We start from the raw sequence: 27,382 nt of genomic DNA on the forward strand, positions 1-27,382 counted from the left end.
CAACAGGCGAGCACGGGAGTTTTACCTCTCCGTATCCTCTCCTGCGACGTGGGAAGCCACTGCCTGAGCTGATTCTAGGGGCGACGGGCCCCTTCAAGGGCACCGATCTCCCCCCTCCCTTATCAGACGAGCACTGGAGTTTTACCTTCAGTATCCTCTTCTGCAGCCAGGCCTATTGCCGGACATTCAGCCCTGTCCACCAGGTTTTACCCTCGGCTGTACAGAGGCACCTTCCAGCGTGGCGTCCGAGCAGCCCCCACTGCATCACCACTGAAAAAGCGGATGATGGAAGGAGGCAGACGGTTCCTCTCCACCCCTCTTCTGCAGGGATGGTGGATGGAGGCTCCCCAACCCTGCATCGGCCTATCTACCCGGGCACAGCTCCTACCTGCAGCATCTGCCATGGTCCCCCTCCATATTGGGGTAAGTGCTCCGTGAGATTTGGGTGTTCCGACAGTCAGAGGAGGGCTCCATAGCGACTGGGTCCCCACAGAGCTTCGCGGCACTTTTCCCCTCAGTCTGCGGGTGCGCGCCGGCCGAAGCCATAACTTTAGTCCCCGGCTTCGGCCCTGTTTAGGCCGCAGCCCGGGAAGCCCCGCCCACCGCTTGCTCCCTTCTAGCGGCTCCGCCCCCCTATTCAGGCGCTTCTCGTTCCAGACGAGATCTCGGCGGCCATCTTCCTTTGCGGTCACTATTTCTTCTGGAGGGGGCTGCGGCCGGCGGTTTTTCAGCGCTGAAGTCAGCGCTATTCCAGTCGGGGGACTCAGAACCTGAGTAAGGTGAATCGGCCCCCCCCCCGGCACGCATCCTGGCAGCATTAAGGGACTAGCTTTCCCTGTTTTTTTATATACTTAAGGCTGCAATTTTCTGGTGCTCCTGCACACTGCAGAATGTATAATACAGTATGCAGGCTTGCACACGGAGAGCTGTGAGTTCCCAGCAACGAAGCTCTCATGACTCATTCCCTGGTGACTCATTCCCTGGTGACTCATTCCCTGGTGACTCATTCCCTGGTGACTCATTCCCTGGTGACTCATTCCCTGGTGACTCATTCCCTGGTGACTCATTCCCTGGTGACTCATTCCCTGGTGACTCATTCCCTGGTGACTCATTCCCTGGTGACTCATTCCCTGGCGACTCATTCCCTGGCGACTCATTCCCTGGCGACTCATTCCCTGGCGACTCATTCCCTGGCGACTCATTCCCTGGCGACTCATTCCCTGGCGACTCATTCCCTGGTATTTGCTACTCTGCCTCGGTAGTCGCTGGGCCCATAGGTGCATCCCCAGCTTTCCATGCCTTTTTATTAAACCCAGGACCAGCATTCCCTGGTCTTAAGGGTCCCCTAGTTTTAAAAGGGTCACATCCCCAGCATTCTCTGCTCTGCCAGAAGCCGGTCTCTTTTTCCTTAGTACTTAATCAGGCCAGTATGCCCTGGTCTTAAAGGCACATGGCAAGTGTGCCCTCGTCTTAGACACATGACCAGCATTCCTGGTCTTAAAGGAGCATGACCAGCTTTTTTTGTTCTTAAAGGCACATTACCAGCTTTGCTGGTCTTTAAGGCACTTGTTCCTACATTCCTCTCATGACCAGTATTCCTGGTCTTAAAGGCACGTGACCAGCATGCCCTGGTCTTATAGACTCGTGACCAGTATTCCCTGGTCTTAAAGACACGTGTCCAGTATACCCTGGTCTTAAAAGCACATGACCAGTATGCCCTGGTCTTAAAGGCACGTGACCAGTATCCCCTGGTCTTAAACGCTATAATCAGTATGCCCCGGTCTTAAAGGCACATGACTAGTACGTCCTGGTTTTTCAGGGCCATGACCAGTATGCCCTGGTCTTAAGGGCACGTGACCAGTATCCCCTGGTCTTAAACGCAATAACCAGTATGCCCTGGTCTTAAAGGCACATGACTAGTACGTCCTGGTTTTCTAGGCACATGACCAGTATGCCCTGGTCTTAAAGGCTCATGTCCAGTACGCCCTGGCTTTTAAAGGCACACGACCAGTATGCCCAGGTCTTTAAGGCACGTGACCATTATGCCCTGGACTTAAAGGCTCAGGACCAGTACGCCCTGGTCTTAAACGCAAATGACCAGCATACCCTGGTTTTAAGGGCACATGACCATTATCTCCTGGATTTCAGCATGCCCTGCTTTTAAAGGCACATGAACAGTATTTCATCTTACAAAAGGCACAAGACCAGTATTCCCTGGTCTTAAAGGCTCATGGCCAGTAACCCCTAGCCTTAAAGGCGCATGACCAGTATTTTCTGGTCTTAAGGGCACATCATCTATCCTAAGCTGGTCACCCTAACTGAGCTCTGGAGCACTCAAATGCTCCCTCTCCTACAATGGGAGCCGTCGGCTAGCAGGGGCCGCAAGTATTCTAGAAAAACGTACAGGTTCTAGAAAATCTCCATCAACATTTGACGGTGATGCACTGGAAGACCTCTAAGTAGGATACCATACCTGGTCGGAATTTTATGGGCGACGGGTCCCTTTAAGGGCTCCGATTTCCCCACACCTTCAACAGACGAGCACACGGAGTGTCGCCTCCATGTATCTTCTTCTGCATCCAGGTCTATCGCCACAACCTGCCCTGTCCACTCGGAAACCTCAATTCTGGGGATGTACTGAGGCACACATTTGTGGCGTCCCAACAAGGAGGTTTTTCCCCCCTTTGTATCAGATGCAAAAAAGTGGACGATTCCTCTCCACGTCCCTGTTAAGAGATGGTGGATCGAGGTTTTTTATTTTTTATTTATTTTTTATTTTTATTTTATTTTTTTTTTCCTTATTTTCTTCTCTGCACGATGGCAGAGACCTGCTGGTTACAGTCCCGCATTCCGTCACTTGACAGACTCGCCGGGCAGAATTTCTTGCGGTATTCCTACCAGTATCCTGGCCGGTGTATCATCAATTAAGATTCCACAGACGGTCGGATAGCAGGTCTAGTTAGTTCCGTCCTGTAGTTTCGGGTTTAGCGCTCTACCCTTCCTTAGCCGCCACATGGGTTGCTTGACCAAAGGGTGAGAATGAAAGTCTCCGGGTCCCAGACCTTATCTACTTCGTTCCACAGTATAGCTGGCCAATCAAATCTTCTGAGCGGGAGACTAGCAAGGGATCGTATCTCTTTTTCAAGCTCAACCAGCAGTGGAAGCATTGGCCAGGACAGTCTAGATCTAAGGGATCTTGGTTCCAAAATGGAGGGAATGAAAAGTATCTCCATTTCTGGACCCCAAACTTCTAACAACCTTTGACAGGGCCCTCTCTTTTTTCGGATGGAGTTCCTCCGCTCAGCCACTATTTCAACAGAGAAACGTGGTTGTTTTCTGGCATCCATCGTCATTCGGGATTCTTCCCTCACATACCTATTTCTCTACTATAATCTCTTCGCCTTTCCATTCGCGAACAGTATTTTCACGACCTGGCCCCTTCTGCCTGGCTACCACACCAGAGTGGTCGCAAGGGTCATGACGGTTGTCATGCGCTTCTTGCACCTTAGAAACATGGTCGTCCTGCCCTACTCGGTCGACTCTCTAGCCGCTCTACAAGGACTACGCTAAGTCGTCTATATCACTTGCAATACCCTCTCTCTTGGGCTAGCAGCTAAACTTAGACAAGTTTTTTCCTCATTCCCAGCCCAGCAGATCCTCTTTGACGATGATCCTGCACAAGAAGGATGGTAATTCTCTCTCTCGAGTCAAGGTCGTGGCCCTTCAACACGGAGCTTGTGCACTTGATCACTCATTCCCTCGGTTCATTCAATTAGCTAGGAGGGTTCTGAGCAATAAGATGAAAACGGAAGTAGTTTTCTTTTGCTCCGCTCGTTTTCAGCAAGTCAATCAGGCTTTCAAAAGGTAGTTTCTAAGCTCCTTCCTCATCTAGAGCCTTCTTCTGGTCCAATGGTTATTAGGGATACCAATGCCCGTCTTCTTCTCCCGATCATTTCTCTGGGGATCTGAACAGTACGGCCAATCCCACAGCAGGTCCACTGCCCTTAGGCGGGTCAACCATCCGTCTTCAATTTGGATAATGCCACGGCTGTGCCATACGTCAATCATCTCGCAGGTACCCACAGTCAAGCGCCATGGCCGAGGTACCTCGCACTCTCTGATGGGCCGAGATCTATCATTCGGTGATCTCAACAGTACATGTCCCTGGAGTAGAACACTGGGCGGCTGACATATTCAGCCGTCAAGGTTTTTCATGGTTTGGCTGCAAGATCCAAGTCCATCGCAGTGCATACTCCGTTTCTTCCACGGTACCAATTTCCATAACTCCTCTTCCACTACGTCTGAGACCTTTTTGGAAGCGGAAAAGGCCCCCAGTGATCCTGGGAGACCCGCACTGACCATGTCAGGTTTTCTCGCTTGCGATACTAGTATTTCTCCGTCTTATTTCGTCAAAATTGGAAATATGGACCTTCTCGCAGGGAGTCTCCACCTGTAGTTCTTCCCTACCGCGTACCGTTAGATCTGGGGGACCTTAATGGTCCTGGGGATCTTACAGTACACTCCTTTTTCGATCCAGAAAGACTTTACGATAAGGGAACGTCACTCCCCTTTCTTCTATGCGTTCTTGTCATCCTGATGAGTCTTCAGAGCTTCCCACTCTGTTCCTTTCAGTCTTTTTTCCTTATTACCATCTATGCATCGTTGCCCTCAAGCCATCCCATTCCCTCGTTGCCAAGGTGGTTTTGTATTCCCACTGTTGCAGGGGCATCGTCCTCTCATCTTTCGGCTCCAGTCCACACAACGGAATGGGTTCTCCATAATCTGGAAGAAGTGAGTGCTCCAAGTGGGTACGTATCGAGGACGGCGTCCTTCCAAAGGTTGGACACTTTGCTTGGGCTTCTCGATGGTAAGTAGGCTTCCCGATGGTCACAGGAAGGGTTTAGCCGGGTTCTTCGGCCACGTTAGCCTGGTGGATTCTTTTCACCATCCAGGAGTCCTTCCGTGCTAGATGTCAGCCTATCTCCCTGTCTCAGGTCCGCATGCATTCTTGAAGCACTATAATTCACACACTTCCTCAGATGTGAGTCTGGGCAGGCGGACTTTGCAGGCCGCCTTGGCGCACTTGTAAGTAGCGGTTACACGGCCTGATCTGATGTTGTCCCCACCCAGGGACTGCTTTGGGACGTCCCATGGTCTGTGTCCCCCAATGAGGCGAAGGAGAAATAGGGATTTTTGTGTACTTACCGTAAAATCCTTTTCTCCGAGCCATTCATTGGGGGACACAGCTCCCTCCCTATTATTAGTTGTATTTGTTTTTATCATTTGATATGTTATACTCTCATATATAATGTGACATGCTATACGCTTATATGTTATTGATCTCCTACTGCTTTTGCACCGAACTGGTTAGCTGGGAGCCAGCAGAGGGGTGTATACTGCAGGGGAGGAGCTAACTTTCTTTGTAATACTTAGTGTCAGCCTCCTGGTGGCAGCAGCATACACCCATGGTCTGTGTCCCCCAATGAATGGCTCGGAGAAAAGGATTTTACGGTAAGTACACAAAAATCCCTACTTCCCCCGCATATGGGCTATCGGCGTACTCAGGAGAAATTGCACTGCAAATATTGGTGTCTAATTTCTCCTGTTACCCTTGTGAAAATAAAAAATTTGGAGCTAAAGTACAACTTTTGTGAAAAAAAAGTTAAATGTTCTGAAAGTTGTGCAAAAAGTCCTGAGACATTGGACAGTTGGACGTGTGCATTCAAAAGTTTAGAGAAGGTCACATTAAGTTCACCTGAAAAGGTCAGAGGGCATCGTGGGATCATCCTGAAATTGCTCTCGAAAGCCAAATATCCCAAACTTTCTGTGAGTAGTGTATATAATAATAGCAAGAATTACGGGAGCGAGTGATCCTTCTCCACTTTGGCAGATTAGTTCATGACTTGTAGCTATGTTTCACCTTTGCCTAGATATGAGATAAACTAGGATTTCATTTTTCTCATGTATTTTTTCTTCAGGAAAGTTCTGGTGGAACGACGATTGGACTCGAAACTCCCACATCAGCATCAGTGACCGGTAAGAGACGCTTAAACATCTTGTTTCAGTACAAATTACTTTATTACTGGGATCAGTGATGGAAGATCAGAAAAAATGTGACCACAAACAAGAATTAGTTATGTGTCCATCATGTGTCCATTTCTCGGAGGTACTTTTTTACCCAACGGGTCTTGAGTAGAAGTATATTTGGCCAGCTCACAGAGATTTGGTCTTTTATGACCTGGTCATAATGGGTGCAAATTGGCTATTTTCCCTCATTAGCGCCATCTTGGTCTCTATTGGCCTCTCCTGAGCTATGATGGCGTTGGGCTACTTTTTGACTAGGTAGATTTCCCTCTCAGGACTTGGTCATTTTTACTATATAGCCGTATGAGGGTTTGTTTTTTACAGAACGAGTTTCAGTCTTAAACATCACAATTCATTTTACTGCATAATGTGCTGAAAGATTGGGGGGGAAAAATTCCAAGTCGGGTGAAATGGTGAAAACTGACAATTCCTCAGTTGTTTTTTGGGGTTTAATTTTTAGAGCATTCACTGTATAGTGATCCTGACCTGGCATCATCAATCTTCCAGTCAGTAGAGTTAAGGAAATACCAAACTTGTTTGTATGTGTATATATATATGTATATTTGTACAACAATTTTTTTTAGATGTTAAAGTTTAAAATTAAAAAAATTGGATTGTTTCCCTGTTTTCATAGACCTGTAATTTTTTAATTAGAGCTGGCTGATGGTGTCAACCCACTGGTCCCAGCCTTTTAAGGTTCCTATGAGCTATTTCTACTACAAAAAAATGGATAGGGACATCTTTGACAAAGGTGTGAGGAGCCATTTTTCAAAGAAACTGTCTGGGTCACTCCCCTCTACCTTCTCGGAAACTCCCACTAGTTTGATATTACTGCGTCTCTGGCAGTTTCCCAAGTCTTCCTCCCTAGTCAGCAGGTCCATCTCCGTCTGGTAGGACTTTGGATATCTCTATGGACAGGGGGATGGGCATCCTACAACTCGCTTACTCGGCCCTCGACAGCCATGGTACGCTCCACCCCCCTTCTGCACATCGTGTCGGATCATGGAGATGATCTCTTGAGTAAATCGCCCATGGTCATCCAGTGAATCAAGCGTGGTATTACACTTTTTGACTGCATTAAGAACATCCAGTAAAGATGGAGAGTCTCCCAAGGCTGCCTTTGCAGGGGCTCCCTTGTTCTTTGTCCCCGCCTCTGGAGACCCCCGAGAAGTGGAGGATATTTCAAGCAATAACTGGCAATGCAACATAGGAGGATGAGGGATAGTCAGAGCGTGACAAGCAACAGATGATGATGATGATGATGATGGTGGTGATGACAACAACGGCCATGTGCTAGTTGTGGACTGACTGCAGGAATGATGATGGGGAGGAGTACAGACTTGCTCACATTGCTGTCCAGGTCACTTTTCCCATGCAGCCTGCAGATGCTGTTACTTGTGAGGATATTAAACTATAGTTCCTAGGCGATTTGTGTTTGTGCGGCCACAGTTTTTTTTTCTGCCTGCAAAAATTTTCACAAAAGCAAATTTTCTCACATAAGTCACCACCAACAATACTTAGAAGACTTCTGTTACCGTTGCCGCCACCATGACCAGAGCTTTCCATAGGTCTGACAGCTTTTGTAGCTGTGCCATCTACTGCCCCTGGGAGATATTCATTTTTTGGGGGGTTTGTTGCCTCCCCCAACAAACCCCCTTCTCTGATGACGTCATCTCATCACCACCATCTGATTCTAAGGTTCTGTCCACCACACAATCATCATGATGATCAATGTCCATGCCAGTTTTCTCACTTTGGGAAGTGTCTTTGGCTTCTTCTTCTCCAAGTCTAGATTTCCCCATCATGACTTCTAGTGCCACTACGACCACCACCAACACAACAAAGCGCTTCCGTTATGTCCTTCACCTCCACCTCATCCGAGTCCAAAACCTGGCAGTTCTCATCCAAAACATCAACGGGAAGAGTCTCTTGAGAAATAATTTCCTCACCCTTGGGGCAGGTGCACATGACCGTTTTTCTCTTTTCTCGGATGGAGAGAAAAACAGTCCGATTATGTTTATCAGACTCTGATCACAGTTTGATTAGAGTGTCATCAGTTTTTCTCGAACATGAAGAGAAAAAAATTCTCCGCCTTCTCCTTTTAGTCAGTCCATGAAAAGTCGGCTGAATTGTCCACTATCGGCACGATCGGCCAACAGTCTGTGTATGGATGGGGGCCTCCTAACTCTCACCCCACAAATAATGTTGGGGTAGAGAAGGGAGCAGCAGTTTGGATTTCCAACACTTAATCCCTTTGATCTTAGGGATAAAAGCTGCTGCCAGAGCAGTTGGGCAGCGGCACTGTCGCCGGAGCGCTTGGCCAAGCGGAGAGTTCCTGTGTATGAGGGTCTCAGGAGCGAAAACTGTTGACTGACAGCTATCTGATATGTTTGGGGGATTTATCCTCACTGGTGTCACACACTGTCTATCTGAATGTAGTATTTTATGCGTATTACAGTGGCATTTAAAAGTTTGGGCACCCCTGGTAAAAATTAGTGTTATTGGGAACAGTTAAGCAAGTTGAAGATGAAATGATCTCTGATAAGGCTAAAGTTATTTTAGGGGGGATATATATATATATTTATCTTATACACTTTAAAAATTACAGAAAGAAAAATGGGCTCATGCAAAAGTTTGGGCACCCTGCATGGTTAGCACCTAGTAGCGCCCCCTTTTGCTAGTATCACAGCTTGTAAACGCTTGTTTGAGGGATTTTCATCCATACTTCCTTGGATAAATTTCCCATTGTGGTAATTTATTTTTTTCTCTGCTTCGCAATACAAAAAATGCAACTCATGAAGTAATTGAATAGATAATTACAGCAAATTTGTTTGAAATTAAGTGCTTATTTTGTCTGTAAGAGGATCAGAGTGTCGGTCGGTAAATATTTTATCACAATTAAGCCACTAAAATATTAAGGATTAAGGAAAAAAGAGCTTATTTGACAAATGTACATACCGTATATACTCGAGTATAAGCCGACCCGAGTATAAGCCGACCCCCCTAATTTTGCCACAAAAAACTGGGAAAACGTATTGACTCGAGTATAAGCCTCGGGTGGAAAATGCAGCAGGTACCGGTGAATTTCAAAAATAAAAATAGATACTCCATACCGTTCATTATGGCCCCATAGCTGTGCCATATAGTGCTCTCCACCGTTCATTATTGCCCCATAGCTGTGCCATATAGTGCTCTGCACCGTTCATTATGGCCCCATAGCTGTGCCATATAGTGCTCTCCACCGTTCATTATTGCCCCGTAGCTGTGCCATATAGTGCTCTGCACCGTTCATTATTGCCCCATAGCTGTGCCATATAGTGCTCTGCACCGTTCATTATTGCCCCATAGCTGTGCCACATATAGTGCTCTGCACCGTTCATTATGGCCCCATAGCTGTGCCATATAGTGCTCTGCACCGTTCATTATTGCCCCATAGCTGTGCCATATAGTGCTCTGCACCGTTCATTATTGCCCCATAGCTGTGCCATATAGTGCTCTGCACCGTTCATTATTGCCCCATAGCTGTGCCACATATAGTGCTCTGCACCGTTCATTATTGCCCCATAGCTGTGCCATATAGTGCTCTGCACTGTTCATTATTGCCCCATAGCTGTGCCATATAGTGCTCTGCACCGTTCATTATGGCCCCATAGCTGTGCCATATAGCGCTCTGCACTGTTCATTATTGCCCCATAGCTGTGCCATATAGTGCTCTGCACTGTTCATTATTGCCCCATAGCTGTGCCATATAGCGCTCTACACCATTCATTATTGCCCCATAGCTGTGCCATATAGTGCTCTACACCGTTCATTATTGCCCCATAGCTGTGCCATATAGTGCTCTGCACCGTTCATTATTGCCCTATAGCTGTGCCATATAGTGCTCTGCACCGTTCATTATTGCCCCATAGCTGTGCCATATAGTGCTCTGCACCGTTCATTATTGCCCCATAGCTGTGCCATATAGTGCTCTGCACCGTTCATTATTGCCCTATAGCTGTGCCATATAGTGCTCTGCACCGTTCATTATTGCCCCATAGCTGTGCCATATAGTGCTCTGCACCGTTCATTATTGCCCCATAGCTGTGCCATATAGTGCCCTGCACCATTCATTATTGCCCCATAGCTGTGCCATATAGTGCTCTGCACCGTTCATTATTGCCCTATAGCTGTGCCATATAGTGCTCTGCACCGTTCATTATTGCCCCATAGCTGTGCCATATAGTGCTCTGCACCGTTCATTATTGCCCCATAGCTGTGCCATACAGTGCTCTGCACCATTATTGCCCCATAGCTGTGCCATATAGTGCTCTGCACCATTATTGCCCCATAGCTGTGCCATATAGTGCTCTGCACCATTCATTATTGCCCCATAGCTGTGCCATATAGTGCTCTGCACCGTTCATTATTGCCCCATAGCTGTGCCGTATAGTGCTCTGCACCGTTCATTATTGCCCTATAGCTGTGCCATATAGTGCTCTCCACCGTTCATTATTGCCCCATAGCTGTGCCATATAGTGCTCTGCACCGTTCATTATTGCCCCATAGCTGTGCCATATAGTGCCCTGCACCATTCATTATTGCCCCATAGCTGTGCCATATAGTGCTCTGCACCGTTCATTATTGCCCCATAGCTGTGCCGTATAGTGCTCTGCACCGTTCATTATTGCCCCATAGCTGTGCCATATAGTGCTCTACACCGTTCATTATTGCCCCATAGCTGTGCCATATAGTGCTCTGCACCGTTCATTATTGCCCTATAGCTGTGCCATATAGTGCTCTGCACCGTTCATTATTGCCCCATAGCTGTGCCATATAGTGCTCTGCACCGTTCATTATTGCCCCATAGCTGTGCCATATAGTGCTCTGCACCGTTCATTATTGCCCTATAGCTGTGCCATATAGTGCTCTGCACCGTTCATTATTGCCCCATAGCTGTGCCATATAGTGCTCTGCACCGTTCATTATTGCCCCATAGCTGTGCCATATAGTGCCCTGCACCATTCATTATTGCCCCATAGCTGTGCCATATAGTGCTCTGCACCGTTCATTATTGCCCTATAGCTGTGCCATATAGTGCTCTGCACCGTTCATTATTGCCCCATAGCTGTGCCATATAGTGCTCTGCACCGTTCATTATTGCCCCATAGCTGTGCCATATAGTGCTCTGCACCGTTCATTATGGCCCCATAGCTGTGCCATATAGTGATCTGCACCATTCATTATTGCCCCATAGCTGTGCCGTATAGTGCTCTGCACCATTCATTATTGCCCAATAGCTGTGCCATATAGTGCTCTGCACCGTTCATTATTGCCCCATAGCTGTGCCATATAGTGCTCTGCACCGTTCATTATGGCCCCATAGCTGTGCCATATAGTGCTCTGCACCATTCATTATTGCCCAATAGCTGTGCCATATAGTGCTCTGCACCGTTCATTATTGCCCCATAGCTGTGCCATATAGTGCTCTGCACCATTCATTATTGCCCAATAGCTGTGCCATATAGTGCTCTGCACCGTTCATTATTGCCCCATAGCTGTGCCATATAGTGCTCTGCACCGTTCATTATGGCCCCATAGCTGTGCCATATAGTGCTCTGCACCATTCATTATTGCCCAATAGCTGTGCCATATAGTGCTCTGCACCGTTCATTATTGCCCCATAGCTGTGCCATATAGTGCTCTGCACCGTCCATTATTGCCCCATAGCTGTGCCATATAGTGCTCTGCACCGTTCATTATTGCCCCATAGCTGTGCCATATAGTGCCCTGCACCGTTCATTATTGCCCCATAGATGTACCATATAGCGCTCTGCACCATTCATTATTGCCCCATAGCTGTGCCATATAGTGCTCTGCACCGTTCATTATTGCCCCATAGCTGTGCCATATAGTGCTCTGCACAGTTCATAATTGCCCCATAGCTGTGCCATATAGTGCTCTGCACCATTCATTATTGCCCAATAGCTGTGCCATATAGTGCTCTGCACCGTTCATTATTGCCCCATAGCTGTGCCATATAGTGCTCTGCACCGTTCATTATGGCCCCATAGCTGTGCCATATAGTGCTCTGCACCGATCATTATTGCCCCATAGCTGTGCCATATAGTGCCCTGCACCATTCATTATTGCCCAATAGCTGTGCCATATAGTGCTCTGCACTGTTCATTATTGCCCCATAGCTGTGCCATATAGTGCTCTGCACTGTTCATTATTGCCCCATAGCTGTACCATATAGTGCTCTGCACCGTTCATTATTGCCCCATAGCTGTGCCATATAGTGCTCTGCACCGTTCATTATGGCCCCATAGCTGTGCCATATAGTGCTCTGCACCGATCATTATTGCCCCATAGCTGTGCCATATAGTGCTCTGCACCGTTCATTATTGCCCCATAGCTGTGCCATATAGTGCTCTGCACCGTTCATTATGGCCCCATAGCTGTGCCATATAGTGCTCTGCACCGTTCATTATGGCCCCATAGCTGTGCCATATAGTGCTCTGCACCGTTCATTATGGCCCCATAGCTGTGCCATATAGTGCTCTGCACCGTTCATTATTGCCCCATAGCTGTGCCATATAGTGCTCTGCACCGATCATTATTGCCCCATAGCTGTGCCATATAGTGCTCTGCACCGTTCATTATTGCCCTATAGCTGTGCCATATAGTGCTCTGCACCGTTCATTATTGCCCCATAGCTGTGCCATATAGTGCTCTGCACCGTTCATTATTGCCCCATAGCTGTGCCATATAGTGCTCTGCACCGTTCATTATTGCCCCATAGCTGTGCCATATAGTGCTCTACACCGTTCATTATTGCCCCATAGCTGTGCCATATAGTGCTCTGCACCGTTCATTATTGCCCTATAGCTGTGCCATATAGTGCTCTACACCGTTCATTATTGCCCCATAGCTGTGCCATATAGTGCTCTGCACCGTTCATTATTGCCCCATAGCTGTGCCATATAGTGCCCTGCACCATTCATTATTGCCCAATAGCTGTGCCATATAGTGCTCTGCACCGTTCATTATGGCCCCATAGCTGTGCCATATAGTGCTCTGCACCGTTCATTATGGCCCCATAGCTGTGCCATATAGTGCTCTGCACCGTTCATTATGGCCCCATAGCTGTGCCATATAGCGCTCTGCACCGATCATTATTGCCCCATAGCTGTGCCATATAGTGCTCTACACCGTTCATTATTGCCCCATAGCTGTGCCATATAGTGCTCTGCACCGTTCATTATTGCCCTATAGCTGTGCCATATAGTGCTCTGCACCGTTCATTATTGCCCCATAGCTGTGCCATATAGTGCTCTGCACCGTTCATTATTGCCCCATAGCTGTGCCATATAGTGCTCTACACCGTTCATTATTGCCCCATAGCTGTGCCATATAGTGCTCTGCACCATTCATTATTTCCCCATAGCTGTGCCATATAGTGCTCTGCACTGTTCATTATTGCCCCATAGCTGTGCCATATAGTGCTCTGCACCGATCATTATTGCCCCATAGCTGTGCCATATAGTGCTCTGCACCGTTCATTATGGCCCCATAGCTGTGCCATATAGTGCTCTGCACTGTTCATTATTGCCCCATAGCTGTGCCATATAGTGCTCTGCACCGTTCATTATTGCTCCATAGCTGTGCCATATAGTGCTCTGCACCGTTCATTATTGCCCCATAGCTGTGCCATATAGTGCTCTGCACCGTTCATTATTGCCCCATAGCTGTGCCATATAGCGCTCTGCACCGTTCATTATTGCCCCATAGCTGTGCCATATAGTGCTCTGCACCGTTCATTATTGCCCCATAGCTGTGCCATATAGTGCTCTGCACCGTTCATTATTGCCCCATAGCTGTGCCATATAGTGCTCTGCACCGTTCATTATTGCCCCATAGCTGTGCCATATAGTGCTCTGCACCGATCATTATTGCCCCATAGCTGTGCCATATAGTGCTCTGCACCGTTCATTATTGCCCCATAGCTGTGCCATATAGTGCTCTGCACTGTTCATTATTGCCCCATAGCTGTGCCATATAGTGCTCTGCACCGTTCATTATTGCCCCATAGCTGTGCCATATAGTGCTCTGCACTGTTCATTATTGCCCCATAGCTGTGCCATATAGTGCTCTGCACCGTTCATTATTGCCCCATAGCTGTGCCATATAGTGCTCTGCACTGTTCATTATTGCCCCATAGCTGTGCCATATAATGCTCTGCACCGTTCATTATTGCCCCATAGCTGTGCCATATAGCGCTCTACACCGTTCATTATTGCCCCATAGCTGTGCCATATAGTGCTCTGCACCGTTCATTATTGCCCAATAGCTGTGCCATATAGTGCTCTGCACCGTTCATTATGGCCCCATACCTTTGCCATATAGTGCTCTGCACCGTTCATTATGGCCCCATAGCTTTGCCATATAGTGCTCTGCACCGTTCATTATTGCCCCATAGCTGTGCCATATAGTGCCCTGCACCGTTCATTATTGCCCCATAGCTGTGCCATATAGTGCTCTGCACCGTTCATTATTGCCCCATAGCTTTCCATATAGTGCTCTGCACCGTTCATTATTGCCCCATAGCTGTACCATAGAAATCTGTGTCATATAGTGCTCTGCACCGTTCATTATTGCCCCATAGCTGTGCCATATAGTGCTCTGCACCGTTCATTATTGCCCCATAGCTGTGCCATATAGTGCTCTGCACCATTCATTATTGCCCCATAGCTGTGCCATATAGTGCCCTGCACCGTTCATTATTGCCCCATAGTTGTGCCATATAGTGCTCTGCACCGTTCATTATTGCCCCATAGCTGTGCCATATAGTGCTCTGCACCGTTCATTATTGCCCCATAGCTGTGCCATATAGTGCCCTGCACCGTTCATTATTACCCCATAGCTGTGCCATATAGTGCTCTGCACCGTTCATTATTGCCCCATAGCTGTGCCATATAGTGCTCTGCACCGTTCATTATTGCCCCATAGCTGTGCCATATAGTGCTCTACACCGTTCATTATTGCCCCATAGCTGTGCCATATAGTGCTCTGCACCGTTCATTATTGCCCCATAGCTGTGCCATAGAAAGCTGTGCCATTGCTGCTGCTGCTGCAATAAAAAAAAAAATGACATACTCACCTCTCTTGCTTGCAGTTCCTCAGCGTCCCGTCGTCTCTCTGCACTGACTGATCAGGCAGAGGGCGGCGCGCACACTATATGCGTCATCGCGCCCTCTGACCTGCACAGTCAGTGCGGAGAGATGCCGGGAAGATGGAGCGGCGCCCGGCGTGTGGAACGCAGACAGGTGAATATGTAATACTTACCTGCTCCCGGCGTCCCGCTCCTTCCCCCAGACAGCTGGTCTTCGGTGCCGCAGCCTCTTCCTCTATCAGAGGTCACCGTTACCGCTCATTAGAGAAATGAATATGCGGCTCCACCCCTATGGGAGTGGAGTCCATATTCATAACTTTAATGAGCGGTCCCACGTGACCGCTGAACAGGGGAAGAGCTGCGGCACCCGGAGACCGTGGGACGGGCAGGGGGAGCGCCAGGATCCCCGGAAGCAGGTGAGTATGCCTCAGCGCCCTCTCCCCATCACCCGCCGACCCTGCCGCCGACCGTGACTCAAGTATAAGCCGAGAGGGGCACTTTCAGCCCAAAAATTTGGGCTGAAAATCTCGGCTTATACTCGAGTATATACGGTATATATATATATTCTGTTAACAAAATGAGAAAATATTTGTTCTTTTTCCAGGTGAAGATGAGACGAGAGATTCCAATGGACATCAGCTGTTATCTCCCTATTTTGAAGTAGAAGATAACAATACCACGCAAGCTAATTTAGTGAATTCAAATGTACCCATAGTCCATCACAGTAGAAATATGTCTGAAATTTTTGTAGGTCACAATAAATCTTCATCTCATCAAAAATCATTGATGGGTGTACCAGGATGCAGGCAGGGGGAAATATTTTCACATGGAAAACATTTTAAGAAGAAATCAAATCTTTCTTCACCTGAGACTGTTCACAAAGATATAAGGCAGTTTTCATGTTACGAATGTGGGAAATTTTTCTATCACAAATCTAGTTTTGTTAAACATCAGAAAAATCACTCGGGGGAGAAGCCGTTTTCATGTCCTGATTGTCGAAAATGCTTTAATGATAAATCAAATCTTGTGAGACATCTAAGAATTCACACAGGAGAGAAGCCGTTTTCATGTTCAGAATGTGGGAAACATTTTAGACAGAAATCGGTTCTATTTGTGCATCAGAAAATTCACACAGGGGATAAGCCATTCTCATGTTCTGAATGTGGAAAATATTTTAGTCACAAATCATACCTTATGACACATCTAAGAACTCACACAGGGGAGAAGCCATTTTCATGTTCAGAATGTGGGAAATGTTTTAGCCACAGATCGGGTCTCATTGCACATCAGAAGTCCCACAAAGGGGAGAAGCCGTTTCCATGTTCTCAGTGTGGGAAATATTTCAGAGACAAATCTGGTCTTGTTAGACATAATCGCATAACTCACAGAGGGGAGAAGTCTTTTTCCTGTCCTAAATGTGGAAAGTGTTTTAGTTACAAATCGAATCTCGTGGAACATCTAAGAATTCACACGGGGGAGAAGCCATACCCCTGTCAAGAATGTGGGAAATGTTTTGGTCACAAATCTGGTCTTGCTCAACATCAACAAAGAGCTCACACAGGGGAGAAGCCTTTTTCATGTCCTCAGTGTGGTAAATGTTTTAGTTATAAATCACATCTTTTGTCACATCTAAAAATTCACACAAGGGAGAAGCCATTTTCATGTTTAGAATGTGGAAAATGTTTTGCTTACACATCAGGTCTTGTTAAACATCAGAAAACTCACACAGGGGAGAAGCCATTTTCATGTCCAGAATGTGGGAAATGTTTTACCCACAAGTCAAATCTTGGTAGACATCAGAGAACGCACAAACAGGAGAAGCCAATATAATGTGCAGCTTGTAGGAAATATTTCAGGTGTGAAGCTTCACTGTGGGATCGGCTGATTAAGTACACCTTCTACCTAGCTACCTTCCAAAATTGCTTTCTTAAAAAGAATGGTAAAAATAAGAGTCCTAAGATGACCTGTGCTCTTATGACATTTTGATCATGTAGACGCTGCCATTGTGCCTGTATAATTGGGAGCAGAGCATCATTGATTTCCTCCAACAAAGGAGATTGATGATCACCATCGTTTTATCTCTTGTATGCCTCAACCAAAGCGGAAAACTGGAAAGAGGAGAGAAAACATGGGTGTGACCATTTGGCCTCATTCAGGCTATGTCCCCACGGTCAGTAATCACCAGCATTTTGGACGCAGCACATGTCTGCTCCGTCCAAAGCGCTGCTGGCTTTTGTACGCACGGTGATTCCTCATGTGTTCATTGAACCGTGGGGATTCACCGCGTCCATTACATTGTATGGATGAAATTTATCTTACAGAGACTGAGTGTCTCCGCAAGATAAAAAGACATGCTGCTGTGTGGAAAGACACGCTGCATGTCCGTCTCTGCAGGGAAGCCACGGATGCTGGTGCACACATAGTGGAGATGGAATTTCTAGAAATCCCATCCACTATGCTGGAAAATCTGGACGCTATGGGTTGGATGCTGCAGATGTACGCAGCGTCCAATCCGTGGCGTTAATGACTGTCGGAACATAACCTCACACTTCAGGATGGAAATAAGAATATGACTCATTTCACAATAAGGAAGAGACTGAGTATTCTTTATTAACTTACACTAGAGACTCAGTCCCTGATTCATCATTTCATTTGCATTTTTTTAAATCATTTTCCTTTTTTTGTCTTGCGCTATTAGTTGCCATTTCTTAGCACCAAAATAATCAAAATGGCAGCATGCAATTCACGAATTTGGTGCAAAGTCAAAAATGGAACTTTTTAAAAAAAGGCACAAAAATTGGCCAAAAACATTTTGAATCACTAAATTCCACCCACAAAGCTGAAAACAAAATACCACAGGTGAGCACATAGTATAGACCTCAGGAAAGATGTAAATAGAATAATAAATGGGGTGCAAACAAAAAGACTAGGCAAAATACAAGTGTAAAAGCGATGATGAATCAAGGCCGTGGTCTATTCTACCTGGTTAAATAAAAGCAACCCTTTGGACAACACAGGGCCCATTAGGTATGGATGAAGTACCGTAGATGCATCCAGTACAGATGCTGTGTTTATTCAGTGGCGGTTACATTAGCCGGGGTCACAACAGCAGAGCTGAAAGAAATGTATCTGTCGGTACTTGATATTTCAGCTAAAATAGATTAAAGAAGTAGAACAAATGTTCAGATTGTGGTAGAGTAATCTTAACAATAATGTATTAATGCTTGAAACTGAGATAAGGAACCCTTACTGGTAGAGATAAGCGAATATATTTGAGTGGAATTGAATGTTCCAAAAATCTACATTCGCCAAAATGTTGGCTTCCACTTTTCTCTACCGTAAAGGGCCACCAAAAGTTTCTTAAAAAATTCTTATACTTCCCTTACCACTTGCCTGCTCCGCTTCTCTCCAGCAATTGTCCAGTGCTCGTCGTATCTGTCATTGCCACCATCAGCGCTGAAATCCCTGGGCCTCCCGGCTCTGATGAGGTCACGTTGCACATCATGACGATGTGACCTTTCTGGGCCTCATATCCGAACCAGAAGTCCCAGCCCAGCACAAGGGGGGATTTCAGCGCTTGTGGTGGTGAAGATGTGACGAGGATCGGAGAGGTGAGCGCTAAGGTGAGTTTAAGGAATTTTTTTGACATCTTCTGTTTATTATACTTTGAAGCCTGGCTAAGTTTACAAGTTGTAAATTTGGTGCCAATTTTTCAACAACTTATCTGCAGCAAAATCCGTGCTTGTTGCAAGCAAATGATGCTGCGGATTTTCTTGTAGATTTGTCGCAGAAAATTGACAGGCTGTAGATTTTAACTCCTTCCTGAATGGGTGTTTTTTAGTGATGAGCGAGTATACTCATAGCTCGGGTTATCTCCGAGTATTTGTAACTGCTCGGATATTTAGTTTTCCTTGCCGCAGCTGGATGATTTGTGGCTTCTAGACAGCTTGATTACATGTGGGGATTCCCTAGCAACCAGGCAACCCCTACATGTACTCAGGCTGGCTAGCAGCTGTAAATCATTCAGCTGCGACAAGGAAAACTAAATCTCCGAGCAGTTACAAATACTCGTAGACCACCCGAGCAACGAGTACACTGGCTCATCCCTAGTGTTTTTCTGTTTTTTGCACTCTCATTTTTAACTTTCTTCCAAGAGCCAAAACGTTTTCACTTTTCCTTCGACAGAGCCGTTTTTTGTTAGTTTGTTTTTTTGTGGGATAAGTTATGTTTTTGAATGGCACCATTCATTTTACCATGTATTGTACTGAAAAACAGGAATAAAATTCCAAGTGCGGTGAAGTTGTGCAAAAAAAAAGCAATAATTGTTTTTTGAGTTTTATTTTTAAGGTGCTCTTTGTGCAGATAAAATGACCTAACATCATGGTTCTCCAGGTAGGTTCAGTTACAGCGATACCAAACTTGTATTGTTTTTTTTTTTATTTAAGTAAGAAAACGAATTTCAGAAGTTAGTTAAAAAAAAGAAAAATAGCTTGTGTCGCCATTTTTGAGACCCATAACGTTTTCATTTTTCCATCAATGGAGTTGTGTGTTGCGAGGCGAGCTGCTGTTTTTATGGATAGCATTTTTGGGATAGATGTTTTGATCACAGATTGCACTTTTTTGCTCTATTGCGGTGATCAAAAAAATGCATTCTGGCATCTTCATTATTATTCCTATTACGCCGTTATCCGAGCTGGTTAATTTATAGTTCTATATTACAGCTGGCATCTGCACAGTGTGCTCAGCTACTGAGCCTGCTCTACATGCGGGACCCAGCAAATCCGCACGGAAAACTACACCAAATGCGAAACGTGGGAACTTGGCCTGAATGTTTTTGACAGTTAAACAACTCACACTAAGACCTCATTCGTTTTATATGTATGAGTTTTTCATGGATGCCACATGTACCCGTTACAGTCTATGGAACTGTGCCCACATCTCTGATCTACTGCAGGCTGAGTGTTCCCAGCAGAAAGGGACCAGGGACGTATGTTTCTCACCCCAGTCACACATCAAACCCACCAATGCAAGCCTGTGCACTTGTGACAATTTTGGAAAGCACACTGACGGCAACCTATGCCTGTGACTGACTGTATTTAGAAACAACTGATGAAACACTGAAGGTGAAAAATGACAACGACACTGACAAAATCTGCATGTAAAAAAGCTGATTTTGCTGCAAGAAAGTAATGGAAAAGTGTGTACCAAAAACGTTCAGAGAAACGTATTCTACGTAAGCGTGCTAGATGTGTTAAACACGGTCGTACTAAATACTTATGGGGTTTACATTTCTCTTTTGTTGATTCACTTTACATTTTGATAATTGATCAAAATAAACTATTAATACTTCTATTTTTAAAGGCTTCTAACTTTGCAGCATTTTTTACACCATATTGTCACGAAATGTAACAACCCAACTGGGGGTCGGTCAGCAGACGGCACAACACACACTCAACGGGATGGAAATGGGGAGAGGAAGGCCCTACCGATAGGGATTGAGGGATGTACACCTCCTGAGCTCCAACCTGAGCCTGTCCCTGCACTCCCCTAACGCCCTAATCGGGTCCTCCCCCACGCCGCCATCACTAACCTTGTCACTCACTGTCACCTCGCACTGCCCTGGCTAGTGCACTGGTAGACAAGGATGCTAGCCTCACCACTGCAGATGGTACAACACAGGGGACAGTGAAAAACACGAGACAGACAAGGTAAAAAAACACAAAACTTAGCTTAAAAACTTTCTCTGCTACAAAGCACCGCACAGCAGAAGAAAGGCACCTGGACCAGGAACTCCACTAAACCAGCTGATTCACCACTGCTACCAGATAGCTCCATACTCCAGGCTTGTTCAACATAGATTGCTCTATCACCGACAGTCAGCTGATGCATCAGGTGACTATTTAAAGGATGGTGGGAGTGGACACCACCCACATCAGCTGACCTAGCAACTCTGCAATTGCAGCACACTGCCAGCAAGGGAAACTGACATTAACCCCTGCTGGCCTGAAAGTAAAAAAGCTACAATTAAATCATAGTGGAAAAAGCTGCCACGCAGACAAAAATGGATCGTGACACATATACTGTGATGTGAAAAAGTTTTTGCTCCCTTCCGGATTTCCTATTCTTTCTCAGGTTTGTCACACTTAAATGTTTCAGATCACCAAACAAATATAAATATTAGACAAAGATAACACAAGTAATCACAAAATGCAATTTTTAAATGAAGGTCTTTACTATTAAAGGAAAAAATCAAAACCTCCAGGGGCCTGTGTGAAAAAGTGACTGCCCCCTCCCCCTTAAAACATAAATTAACTGTGGTTTATCACATCTTTGGGAAGTTGAGATCAAATTCCCAAGCCACACCAAGGCCTGATTACTGCCATACCTGTTCTAAATCAAGAAATCACTTAAATAGGACCTGCCTGACAAAATGAAGTAGACCAAAATATCCTCAAAAGCTAACGCAAGGCTTTGTGCACAGCAGAAGGCAGTAGTTGAATACCAGCTACAACATGCCCATAAGTATTCTGGTCAGCTTCCGCACATAACAGCCAATGAGTGGGCATGGATGTCTGGCATCTGTAAGGATATACAAAACTTTGAGGAATCAACCAAGATGGTGAGCGGTGATGATGCTACAATCAGTGTAACCATACTGCTTCTGTGTTTACTCAAACACTCACTGCTCACAATTAAAGAGGAAACTTTGTATGTGGACTAGGTGGAGAATGAGGAAGAAAGTACATATTGAGGGAAGGAGAGGGGTATTAGTCCTCTTCATCGATATCCGATCTGTCCATTATGTTATAGTCCCTGAGCAGGCTGTGGACCAGCCTGCAGAAGTCCTGGATGGACATCTCCCTGTTCATGACCAGATGTGTTATGGCTAGCCACAAGGTGTCCTTAACACAGTTCATAAGGTGCCAGGCCTCCTGAATAGCCCGTATGGTATATTCCCCTGTAAATAGTACATAAAGCACCAAAGTGTGCAACAAGGTTTGTGTGAACGGACACTGCCAAAACAGGTGCAAGGGTGTTTCCTCCGTGAAAGGGCATCTTAGGCAGTATTTAGTGTTACACAGTCCATGGGCATGCATGAAAGTTCTCATAGGCAGAACCCCCAGAAAAGCCATCTTTGCCAGGTGTTTGTGCCCGTTGGTTAACCTGCCACATTTTTCAACACAGTCTGGCAGTGGCAGCAGGGAGCCCTGGAATAGATTCCCTTGAGTCCTTTGCTCGGATAAGCTTATGGATGGTCTTTGGTTTCTTTCCGCAAGTCGGGCTCGAGTCCCTCTAGTTCAGTGTTTCTCAATTCCAGTCCTCAAGACCCCACAGCTGGTCATGTTTTCAGGATTTCCTTAGTATTGCACAGGTGATAATTTCATCACCTGCTCAAGCATTAATTCCATCGCCTATGCAATACTAAGGAAATCCTGAACAACATGACCTGTTGTGGGGTCTTGAGGACTGGAGTTGAGAAACACTGCTCCAGTTGGTGTTCCCTGACAAACCTCAGCACCTCCTGATAGTATCAGGGGATGTCCCATTTATAAGGATAGGAGCTGTTCCACTTGTCCCTTCCATTCAGCGTGGATTAGCTGAAAATGTGGAGAGGGAGTAGGAGGAGATGGAGGCTAATCCTCCTGGTGGGGGACAGGGAAGTATTGCCTGTTGGAAGTCTGGCATACATGGCTGACTTTGTCCTGCTGCCTGGGTGTAGTCAGCCTTTCCTGTGAACCCTCGTGTCATTCTCATTTTGGTGGACAATAATTACTGGTTGTTTACACTTATCAACCCATGCATGCTACAAGGAGAACTTTCCATCTCTCCTGCTGCAGAGAGGGCTAGTAAAATGGCAATACTGGCGGCAGTGGTCATAGATCCTTGGGTAACCAAGGTGGAGGGACGAGGAAGACAAACACCAGGTCTGCAGAGGCAGAAGAACACTATGAAAGGTTTGGGACACTTTCATTAGACCATCCAAGTGCCCAGGCCCTGATGCCTAGGGTAATTTGACAAGCAGGGTATCGTTTTTGAAGATGGTGAAGGAGTACCTAGCCGACCGTACCAGCGTCCTTTGGGATTCCTCCGTTGCTTACAAGTATTGTGTAACCAAGCAGGACATGTGGCATGAACTGTCCCTCTAGGCCTTGTATGTGCTAGCCTGCCCTGCCACTAGCGTTTGGTCAGAATGGGTTTTTAGTGCTATCTTGGGCATAATAACTGAACTAAAAATGCTGACAGCCTGAATCTTATCAAAATGAACAAGGCCTGGATTGGCCCAGACTTCTCAACCCCACTGGTTGACAGCAGCGGGACATACAGTCAATAAAAATGTTCCTTTTTTCAGGTTTATTTCCATGCGCCCTTTTCCCACACAAAAAAAGGGTATACAGCTCATGGTTTCTCCTTTTTCTTGTCCTCCTCCTCTAATCCAAAACTATCCTTTCTCCAGCACCTATGCCTACACTAAATGCAACTAATGGCGATAGTAATAGGGAATAGAATAGATGTAACCCTGATACGGACTGTTGGTTTTAGGTTGCAGCAACAAGGACTGTAAAGATAATGACATAGGACATGTGTAATCAGCAATAACTGCAATACCTTGCATTAATTATTAGAAAAAAAACAAATGATGTAATGTGTGGAAAGTAATAATAATAATAATCTTTATTTTTATATAGCACTAACATATTCCGCAGCGCTTTACAGGTTGCACACATTATCAGAGAAAGTATCTTATAGAGAGAAAGTACCTTATTTCTCTCTATAAAAACCGTGCTTCTTGAGCAATAAAATCAGAAATCATTTGAGACACGACTTGCTCTTGTTCTGTGTATTTCTCCGGCCGTAAACCTCTCATATACAATGTGGCAGCAGACCATTGAGATGACAACACACGCATCCTGTGTGCCCTAACAGCAATATTCCCTGATTAGATGCATCTAATACACTACCCCTACTGCAGCAGCTAACCCTACACGAATAACAGATAAGAGCAGTATTATTAGAGAATAGAATGTATTTGAATTAGCCCTGAAAAGGACGTTTCGTTTAACATAGCAGCACCAAGGACTGTAAAACAATCAACGGCCTACGTGTGTCTAATACACTATTCCTACTACAGCAGCTAAGCCCACCACAATTGCAGCTAACTTCAGAATGAGAGAATAGAATCTATTTAAATTAGCCCACGTTCACCCATCACTAATGAAAACTTGTCTCTTTGTATGTGGCTCAGTGGTTAGCACTGTATGGTGGCTCAGTGGTTAGCACTGTTGTTTTGCAGTGCTGGGATCCCACCAAGGACAACATCTGCAAGGAGTTTGTATGTTCTCCCCGTGTTTGCGTGGGTTTCCTCCGGGTACTCCAGTTTCCTCCCACATTACAAAGACATAGTGATAGGGAGTTCAGATTGTGGGCCCCATTGGAGGGAATGATGATGTGCATAGTTGCATTTGCATAGTTTTAGGCTCGCTCAAAACACATTTGTTCAGAGTGGCCTATCACGTTCCCTAATCAAAGACATTTTATATCTGTGTGTGAGTGTAGCCCATTCACTATCTCCATCTATCCCCCACTCCTTGAAGATGGCTGGACCATCATTGTAAATACATCATTGTAAATACACACCTGTACTTTGTATCTCCCCGCCTCATTGTAGATTGTAAGCTCTCACAAGCAGGGTCGTCTTATTGTGCTTTATTATTGTATTGTTAACATTGTTACCTATGACTGTTGTTTGAAACTGTTAAACTGTAAAGCGCTGCGGAATATGTTGGCGCTATATAAATAAAGATTATTATTATTGATGTCTGCAAAGGTGTGGAATATGATGGCGCTATATAAGCAAAGCATCATAATAATAATAAATAAAATGGTGGTATCTTCTCTATCACTATAGAGCAGCTCAACTATGAATTCATGATACCATCAATGGCATGTAGACCCTCGACACCAGCAGGTCATGTGCCCCCATAAGGACACAGGCACCACCACATTACTATGTAAAATGTCAGATTGGAGTAACGTGTCTGCAACCAATCATCCCGAATAAGCTGCTGCATTAAGGGGTTAAATGGATCTGAGGGGTCTTTGTTGTCTCTCAATCACCACAGGACCTTTTGTGATGTCATGGTCATGTGATCGGTCATATGAGGGGAGGAATAAAGCAGTAGGACTTCCTGTCATGTGATGTCCTACAGTCTCTAACATTTACTAAGTGTCTCTCCCGTGTAATTGATCACATGACTGTGACATCACCGCAGGTCCTGTGTCCACCAGGAGGTGACATCTGCAGAGCAGCGACCTGTCCGGGTACGTGACACTTGTAGTCGCTGATCTTCTTTCCTTGTTTATTTCAGTGCAGTGGTGATATACGTGATATAGAAGACTGGACTGGAAGGTAAAAGAATAGAAAACCACTATAATGTTTCGGTTTCTTTTAACATTCACCGCCATACTACTTTATTTCTTCCTATCTCCTGTAATCCCTCCACCCAGTAAGGAACTAGTTATTTCTTCCTCCATCCTCCCCAGCCACCTCACCTCCACACACGGCCACATCATGACCTATCCTGCTCCCACCTTCTAATGCTCTGTCTGCTGCTCCTCATTGCTGGCGACATATCCCCAAATCCTGGCCCTCCTCATCACATCCCCACACTCATTTCTAATCCCCTGCCACGGTCCTCTATACGTCTTCGCAACCACAGTAACCTCATACCCATTCATCCAGCCCCCACTCCCCCAATTTCCCTATCTGGAGCACTATGGAACGCACGCTCTGTCTGCAATAAACTGTCATTTATCCACAACCTCTTTATCAATAACAAACTCTCCTTCCTTGCCATCACTGAAACCTGGCTCACCCCCTCTGACTCAGCCTCTCCAGCCGCGCTTTCCTATGGTGGATTCCACCTCTCACACCCCTCGCCCCAGCAGCAATCATGGCGGAGGAGTTGGTTTAATCCTGTCAGATAACTGCTCCTTCACCCCAATCCCACTTCCACCCTCTGTTACCCTCCCTTCCTTTGAGGTGCACTCCGTGCGCATCTACTCCCCGTCCAACCTCCAACTGGCTGTCATCTACCATCCCCCAGGGCCAGCCACCACCTTCTTTGACCACTTCACCACCTGGCTACTCCATTTCCTCGCCGCTGACATCCCCACTATCATCATGGGCGACTTCAACATCCCCATTGACACTTCCCTCTCAGCTGCCACTAAACTTCTATCTCTCACTTCCTCCTTTGACCTTGCCCAATGGTCTTCTACAGCCACTCACAAAGACGGTCACACACTGGACCTCATCTTCACCCGCCTCTGCTCCCTATCTAACCTCTCTAACTCACCTCTTCCTCTTTCTGACCACAACCTTCTCACATTCTCTTCCCTCTTCCCTCCTTGTCTACAATCCCCACCCCACAAACTTTCACACCCTCGCAGAAATCTTAAACACCTTGACCTACATTCACTCTCTGAATCCCTCCTCCCTCTCACAGACATAAGCTCCCTACACAATGCGGATGACGTTGCCGCTCTATGTAACACCACAATAGCTGCAGCTTTGGAATCTCTTGCCCCTCTCACACATACCAAAGCTCGCAAAATCAACAGACAGCCCTGGCACACCCGCCTGACCAAAGAACTGAGGCGAGCTTCCAGGGCTGCTGAGCGCAGATGGAAAGTATCCCACTCCAACGAGCACTTCATCGCATTCAAACAGTCCCTCACTACTTTCAAGACCACACTCGCCACAGCAAAACAAACCTACTTCTCATCTCTCATATCCTCCCTGTCTCACAACCCTAAACAGTTATTCAACACCTTCAATTCTCTCCTCCGTCCCCCAGCACCTCCTCCCTCCCCACTCATCTCAGCTGAAGACTTTGCCTCATTCTTCAAGCAGAAGATTGAGAACATCAGACAGTTTTAGTAAACAACCCCCAGAACCTTTCCTCCCAACTACCCAGCCCTCCACCTCCAAAACCAACTTCTCCACCATTACAGAAGACAGACTCTCCACTCTACTCTCAAGATCGCATCTCACCACCTGTGTGTTGTGAATTCCGCTCTTGGGCTCCCTCCGGTGGTTGTAGGTGGCACTTTTGTGAGTTCTGCTCTTGGGCTCCCTCCGGT

The 27,382-nt window shown here is 46.1% G+C and overlaps 1 protein-coding gene across 1 annotated transcript in view; it reads left to right on the forward strand.

The window, feature by feature from the left end:
• LOC143803641 (uncharacterized) overlaps positions 1 to 27,382 on the forward strand; it is a 164,317-nt gene that overhangs the window by 127,640 nt on the left and 9,295 nt on the right. Inside the window, 3 exon segments of the mRNA XM_077281423.1 lie at positions 5,979 to 6,036; positions 15,843 to 16,966; positions 16,968 to 17,118. Of these exon segments, the coding sequence (XP_077137538.1) occupies positions 5,979 to 6,036; positions 15,843 to 16,966; positions 16,968 to 17,118 (1,333 nt within the window).

This window comes from Ranitomeya variabilis, chromosome 2 (assembly GCF_051348905.1).
Source record: "Ranitomeya variabilis isolate aRanVar5 chromosome 2, aRanVar5.hap1, whole genome shotgun sequence".
Classification (NCBI taxonomy): Eukaryota; Metazoa; Chordata; class Amphibia; order Anura; family Dendrobatidae; genus Ranitomeya; species Ranitomeya variabilis.